Source organism: Erithacus rubecula (assembly GCF_903797595.1).
Source record: "Erithacus rubecula genome assembly, chromosome: 17".
Lineage (NCBI taxonomy): Eukaryota > Metazoa > Chordata > Aves > Passeriformes > Muscicapidae > Erithacus > Erithacus rubecula.
This window is the reverse complement of record NC_136669.1, coordinates 1863478-1871705: the sequence shown is the minus strand read 5'-3', so window position 1 is coordinate 1871705 and position 8228 is coordinate 1863478. Positions and strand designations below refer to the sequence as shown.

At 37.7% G+C, this 8228-nt stretch overlaps 1 protein-coding gene across 2 annotated transcripts in view; it reads right to left on the bottom strand.

Annotated features, from left to right (window-relative positions):
* Positions 1-391: 391 nt before the first annotated feature.
* MOSMO (modulator of smoothened) overlaps positions 392-8228 on the bottom strand; it is a 29067-nt gene continuing 21230 nt past the window's right edge. For both annotated transcript variants that reach the window (XM_079320682.1, XM_079320683.1), the window contains exon 3: positions 392-3724. In XM_079320682.1, coding sequence (XP_079176808.1) covers positions 3540-3724 — 185 coding nt within the window. In that variant the 3' untranslated portion in view covers positions 392-3539. The remainder of the gene's footprint in view (positions 3725-8228) is intronic.

Sequence of the window (8228 nt, the reverse complement as noted above, 5' to 3'; positions counted from 1 at the left end):
CTTTAGTAGACAATTTATTTTGATAAACTTGCTCAATAACAAAAATACAAGTGAAGAAAATTATGTTCATTTTATACAGTTTGTATTAACATTTGTTCGGAAATCATTAATTGAAAAAATGCTCTAACCAATAGAAAACAACCCTCAGTAAAGGCCGGGGGGGCGCAGGCGGCGGGCGCGGCAGGACAGCCCGCCTGCAGACACCATTTCCTTCATTATGTTCATCCTTCACAAAGGTTTTAAAGGACAGCTTCCATTTTCCCGTGTGTGTGTGTGTGCCGGGGCGGACAGGAACCGACAGCCGTGCTCTGGAGTGGTTAAACAAAGCTGGCAACAGGGACGGCAGCAGCGCCCAGGGCTCGGAGTGCGGCACACCCTCCCCAGGCTGAGCCGAACTGCTTCAGCTCAGCTCAATCTTAGGATTTATACAGATAAATTTATTCGTTTTTTTCCCCTCTGAAAGTATTGTCAGTTTCCACTCTTACATTTTGTTAGCCGAATGAATGACAAAGCGTGCACAAATTACATTATGATAGGGCATCAAACTTTTGGGAGGATTTAAAAGCAAAAGAATAAATGGAATTATCTAGTCGTGTATGAAATGAGCTGTCCTTTAAAAAGTTAAAAAATAATGGCTGGCAGAATCAGAAAAGTTTATGTAAACACTCAACACAATTATGGGATTACCTTTGGAGAAGATTCATATGGAAACATTTGCTTCTCATGAACTGAAAAAGTCTACAGCTGTTTAGGCATGTTCAATACGAACTTTCTGTAGTTCAAAACAAAACCTTGTGCAAATAAAACCTATAAATAGTCTTCAGCAGATTTTACAGTGATGCTCTTAGGTATGAAAAGAATGCACACAACTTTAAAACAAAAGTAACAGACATAAGTTTGACAAATGATTGCACCATAAAACAGTGTTTTATATACAGTTTACAAGATATGATTTTCTGCTATAAATTAATACTGTACTGTATAGTACTTAGTGACCTTATTAAAAGCAACTGTTGACAGCTGTCTCTTTAATTACTGGCTTGGGTTTTTTTAAATGCACCTGGCCACATCTATTTCTGGACTTGAAATGCTCAAATATTTAATAAATCTATTTGTAAAACCTTTGCTAACATTTAATAATTCATGGCAATAGCACTGGCAGATCAGATCAATTTCCAGTCAGCCAACCACAGTCTGGATAAGCTCCAAGGCAAGAGTTTTTGTTTTGTTTGTTTTTAATTATCATTATGATCCATTTCATCAAAGCCTAAATCCACATGATGTTACAATAACTGAAATAAGTAAGTTGAAGGGGCAGGAAGGGAAGAAAATCTTAGCAGCTGAGAAACTCTCCCTACCCCCCAGCTGTGTTCCAGTTACAAAAACCTTGAACTATTTACAAGTGTAACATTTCTGAAAACATAATTTATAATCCAAGTTTTAGTGAATACTTCATCTTAGGACAATAGTGATAACACCAAAATTTTGACACAAAACAAGCAGCTGAACCTGCCTTTTACCTCCACCTCTATCACCAGGGCCTCAGACTGCCCATGCACATGGGCATGGATTAAGATGAATCTTAAATTAGGAAGCAAATTTTACTTAAACCATGATTTCCAAGTAAGTGCTTGGCTGAATTTACAGATTAGTATACTTTGGAAAAACTTAGTGATCCATAAACACTCCATTCTACCTGTGAATGAGCTGACTGGAAAAAAAAAATTACTTAGAAAACATTCCAGTGGAAAGATTAGTCAAAAATTTCAAAAAGAAAATATACATCAACAAATAACCTTTTTGTATTAAAATACCTTTGGAGGGGGAGAGGGAGGAGATGGAGAAAGGCAGGGACCCACTATGGTCTGAATGGCACAGAGTTTAAAATAATTGTGCAAACTGTGTTATTTTTAAACACTCCAGTTTACCTGCTAAGTGGTTATTTTAGAAACTGATTTTAGTTTAACATAAATCTCATCCTGAAATGGCTGTCTGTTCATTAATGCAGTTCCTCTGGTAAGCTCAATGAAACAGTGCTCAAAACAGACAATAGTTTATTTTCAGAATGAATCTCAGGTAAACTATGTATTAACTGGAAAACAAATACTGATAGTGCAGGCAACTTCCCTGGAACACCAACCTAGTAGTGAATTAAGATGTCTGTGGATTCAATGATTTATCCTTGTGTTAAAAAATAAAACTATTTTTAGTGAGGAATATTTACTCCTAATTTGGGTAGCCATTAAATCTACATTTAAAATAACAACTTTAGTAAACAAGGCATACATTTTTAACAATTATATTGCTCCTTTTTTTGGCAAAGATGAATTAATACTCAGCTGAAAATAAGTTCATCCATCTTTGCAGTGGGATAGTGTTTGCATTACTTTAAACATTGCATTTTTTTATGTGCTGGAGAAATGCTTACCTATGGTAAAATGCTGTGCTTGAACATGTATGAATGTTAATGCAACAATGCAGTAGAAAAAGAGATTTTCTGTACAACAGTTGCTAATAATGTAAAGAGTGTAAGTTTCCCAAAATTAGGATTTTAAGGTATGACATGATCTCACCTTCTACCCTCATATACAAATAAATTACCATAAAAAGAATTTTAGCTTAACTTAAAATTGCACCTAGAAAGGCATGGGATCGTTTGTACCTATTACAAAAAACTGTTAAAATCAAGGGCTGCTACAAAGAATGAGGTAAACTGAAGACTCTCAGCTATGTGGCCTTCAGAAAAATGGCTTTTTTTCTATTGAGTTCTAGTTTTGCACACCACAGTGTTTTGCTAGCAAAGCATTCTGAGTTCTTTTCCAGGAATCATTTGTGTGTATATACATATATATATATATACATATGTGTATATACACACACACACACATACACACACACTGTATACTGCATCAGCAAAATATATATATATTTATATATATATTTATATAAATATAAGGACGAATCCCCCTCTAAAATGTTCCTTAGTCTTTCCTAGAGCTTATGGGGGAGCAGGGGATGAATGTGTTTCTGCTGTTACATACATTGAGAGAACATGTTTGATCTATTGGCTTCTTGGTGCAGTAATGCAGGATTGATCCACATTGGTGCCAAAGGCTTTGCTCATCAGAAGGAAGATGTAAAACTCATCTCCTACACAGCGAGGCCAGCCTCACTTGAATTCCTCTGCAACCCTCTGGTCCACCACAAAGTTCATAAATACTTTGACTTCCAAATTGTTAAAAACAGGAACAGTCCAGTAAGGTGGGGTGTTCTGCTTCTCAGTGTAAAGCATTCTTCACTAGTTCCTATCACAGTGCAGACCTGACTGCATGGAACGTGCTCAGGACATCAGTCAGCGTGCTCTGTATTTGGTTATGGGAAAGGCTCTCCTTTTTTTCATCCAAAGTGCATAGTGAGAACAAGTCAAAGCATTCCTCTTTTCACTCAGTCTTTGATAATATGATTTAGGCATCCTCCTGAGAATGCAATTCTGATGTCTTGCTCTTTTCCAAAATAAAGTCCTGCAGTCCAGACATTCATCAGCCAGGTAAACAAACTTTGCCAGCAAATAGAAGTCCCACTATTGTAAAGAAAATGGATAAGACAAACAGTACATATGAAGACCCAACCACTGTGTTATTGGGTAATTTATATGGTTGACCTCCAACTTCATTGATGTAAAATCCTATTGGAAATATTAGGGCTGCCATACAGAATAGAATCACTGCAAAGAAAAAAGAAAAAAACAGTCACTGCTGTGTTAAAGTGAAAATATTTACCTGTTCACAGAGCTCTCCTGAAAAACAAGCAAAATATCCCGACTGAACTGAAGAGCTGAGATCAGAACTGAGTTCATAACTTGCTTGAAATTACTCATTAGGCTTTATGATGCTATCAAAACATCCCTCATCTACTTCCAAGAAAGACTAAAAGTCCCCAATTTTGACTGTAATTTCAGTTCTGCTCACTAGATCATGAATCTTCTTCACAGAATAAAAATTGGCAGATATACTTCTATCACCATCTCAAAGTTCAGTCATTTCTTTTCCAGTTATTTTAGAGTTATTTTGCCCAGTCAAGATAAAGTAACATTCAACACTGAAGAAACTTTATCAGTTGTCTTTTTCAACTGTAGTTGCCCTCTCCCATTCTTCACTCATTCATTTTCTGTAAAAACTTTGCTAAAAATAGAAAACACTCAGATTGTCATTACAGTTTCTTTTAGGATTAAAATATACCAGTTTCCTAAATTTATATTGTTTCCTTAGATAATGAAATATCCTTAGAATTTCCCATTATAATGCAATGAAATGAAAGTTTTCCAGTTGTTTAATTCAAGCTTCTTAGTGAAAAACTAAATTCAGACTCTGTGAACAAAGAGATCAAGCAATGAAGGTTTTTCTTTCACTTCAAACTTATGTTTATGTTGTTCTTGCAACTGACTCTGTGTGAAAGTACAAGAAATACAGAACCCCTGTGAAAGAATTACATTACAGATTTCAAGGCCTTCAAGTATCAACAGTGGCCAAGATTCCTCAGAGCAGATTTCAACACCCTGATCAAATCCAGGAGAGAACATTCAGGGCTGTTTCCCAGGTGACAATTTCAGTGTTTCTGTAGCACACTTTGGAAAGTAACCCTGTTTAGTTTGGGTGTAGCTGTGCAGATCTCTACTGTCTCAGTCAAGGGAATGACTTCTAAATATGGCTCCTCTGAGAGGCAAAATATTCTTCACAATAAAAAGGACTGGCTTTTGAATTGGTTTGATTGTATATGCAAGAATATACAATTGGGTTTTTTAATCAGAATAAAACAGAATTTGATCTGATTCTACTAATTCAGTCAAGTTTTAGTGCTTTGTTCTTATTTCATTTCTATGTATTTCAGTGCTGTTTCAGAGATTATTTACTGTGAGTGCAACACAGCACCACAATACCTACAATTCAACTAAATCTAATTAGATCTGGGGGAGAGAGGAGCTGAACCTCCTGTGTTCTCACCAGCCCCACAAATCCACACCAACATCTTCTAACATGAAGCACAGCTACACTGAAGCCTCTCCTAGTCCTCAAACTCTGCCTATAACCTGGCCACAAAAACAAAAAAAAAAAAAAAAATCAAGCCAAGTTGCAATGCTCCTGCCTGAAAAAAGTTGTCTCTTCTTTCTCTTCTCCACCACTGCAAGGGGAAATCTTGGGGGTGCTGTTCCCTACCTGAGCCTCCTTAAAAGTCAAACAAGCAACATCAAAACCCACTGGCAATAGTAACAGCCATCACCTTAATCACCAGTTCCCCTGCAACAAGTGCTGCAGCTGCTTTTGTTTCCAAGGTATGTGAAATAAAGTCAGGAGCTTGCCTGTTGCCTTTGGCATCACCAGAAGAAAGTTTCTAATGTTAATAAATAAGGAAACAATCGGTTGGAGCAACATCAGTATTTTTTAATAAAAATACTTCACTACTGCTCTTCCTCACTAAATACAGACACTCCAGTTTATCCAGCTACAGTGCTGGATTATTCAGCTACACTGAACTAATTTTTTAATGGATTCCATGTATATCCAAGATGAATAGTTTAACATACATTTTATATCTTAGTGCTTATGATTTCCATAGCACAGGTCTGAGCTTTGAGGAAAAAAACACTCATATTCTAGAAGATACTGGGCATGATGAATCTGAATTCACAGAGTGTCCAAATAGGACCTGGGCACAAACAAAGAATGATGCTTTCCTAAACCATGATCCACATCAGAACATCAGCTGCTCCCTGCCTTCCAAAACACATAAAGCAGCTTTCCCAACACGTGGAGCCAAGAGCAGGCAGCAGCAGGATCATTCCTTCACTGCCAGAGCCGAGCAGGAAAACCCAGCAGTTCCACTGGAGGGGGCTGGTGTCTCACTCACTCTGTGCTGCACCACCGCGATTCTTCAGAGGGGAAGGGAAGAGAACAATCGGAAAACACCTGGCAACTGCAGTTACCACATTCCTGCTCAGTGACACCACGTCAGACCAGACCTTAGACACCAAACAATGAAGAAAGTTTTTATCTGTGATTATTGGTCCATGCAATTCCACACTACACAATCCTTCCTTATTTTAATTGTATCTCAAACATCTAAATCCATCTGAGGAAAGAATGGATATGTGTTTCTTGAGCAGCTCTAGAAGAGCTTCCTAGTCTGCATCTGAATGGTGGCTGTCAAAAAACTCAATTAGTTCTTGTAATTCTTCAGATTGAAATTGTTTTGAGCATCTAATGCCAACTTGAAAAGAAATCTGGTCTTCAAAAAAGGTTTAGTCTTCAGAGGGCTCACTGTAATATCTGCTTGCATCTGCAGACCCACATAACATAGAAAGCAGCACCTGGTACAAATTTTTAATAACTCAAGAAGCACTTTATTCACTGGGGAACACCAGAGACAGACATTCACAGGATAGCTACTGTTAGTTAAGGATGTGATTATACTGCTCCATTTTTACTTGCATTCCAAAAAGCAGTCCATTCTTGCTCATGAACTTTTAAATCCTCAGGAAAAAAAACCCAAACCAAATCCAGACTCTCTGGTAACTGCTGGAAAAAAGGTAGGAATACAATTCTCCTGTCTAGCATCTTCTCCCTTGATACAGCTCAGAGAAGCACCTCATTCAGTAGCAGCAGACACAGAATGAATTCCCTTTCTAGTTGAAGCAGATGGTAAGAGACATGAATCTGTACCATGTAAACAGATCATGAGGGAGCTCTGTGAATTACTGCAATAGCCAAAATTGCAATAACAGACATGAGATCACCTATGTGACCTCCATGGAGAATAAACTGTGGACAACTGCTGTGCTTGTAAATACCCTTTGGGGTGCATCCTTTCAGAAGTGTATAGAAGAAATATAAATGTACAGATAAACAAGACCACTCTCAGCAACAATTCATATTTATAGCATGCAGACGAAAAAATTTGGCAATAAGTGTGCACTTGAAAACACCTGGAGTCATTCAAGATGACAAAATTACAACCAAAAATTCTATGAAAAATATAAGTTATACAACTATATATGAATTCCAGCATGAACTGGGCAAAAGTGACCTCTTACCAGGCTCTCCCTGCTGCTCTCAGTAAGGCAAAGGCTGAGCAAAAGGATTCCTTTGCCTGAGGTGTTTACTCCAGACCCTCTTGCATTTGTAGGAATGGAGCTGCCAGTCCCAGAGCTTCCCTTGGAAGCCCAGCAGAGTTCCCTGCCCAGGACAGCACATCCTGTGCTGTGCTCAGAGCTCTGTGAGAAGAGTATCTGCTAGCAGCCTGCACCAGCCCACTGAGTCCTGAAATCATTGCAGATGAGATGCAATATAAAGAAGAATCTTCCCTACCCCCTTCCCATGAGTTACACATTTTCATCTAAACAGCACTGGCACTGCACAGGAAGGATCTGCCCAGGGTGTTCCAAGGTGATTCCTAATGGGTGTATATTTCCTAATACTAACCTACAAACAGGTTACTAATTTGTCTTGCATCCAACAAACCACAGAAGTCACTCTCAACAACGTTATGAAAAATCTAGAATCCTTCCTTCCATTCACTTCTATTTTTCAAAATTAATTTTCCTAACAAGTGAGTTCAGAGATAAAATTCCCCATCATCTTTGTTAACAGGAATGCAAAGGTCACAGAGTTGTACTGGAGATGAATACCTAAGACAGTGACTTTTATAATTTCAGAAATGCAGAGATCATATCTTAATAGAATTATGAATAATTCTGACTTGCATAAGAACAAATTAGTGTGTTTCATTATTAAACATCTCATACCAAGAAGACAAGTGCTGAAATAAAAATGTTCTTTTATACTGAGACGACTAATAATGAACCTGTTGCAAGTCTGAAGAAATCTCCAGAGAAAAAATCCAAACCAAAAAAAGCTTTAGGGTACCACACTTCTTGGCTGAACTAATCATCACAGCTGTAGAAAACTAAAGCTGCAGGGATGTGATGATTTGAGATATTAAAGAAAAACATTGATATCTAGAACTCAAACTCCCCTCTTTACCCAAGAGCTTTGACTCCAGCTCACTGTAAACACTTTCACTTTATACAGCATTTTTATTTTACACCCCCCACCCCCCCATATATTAGATACACATGAAATATGTATAGATAAACAGGTGCAGTGGAAAAGTCGGGATGGAATATTCAGTAATACTCAAGTCTGCTATTTTAATCATTCACTGGAAAATAAATG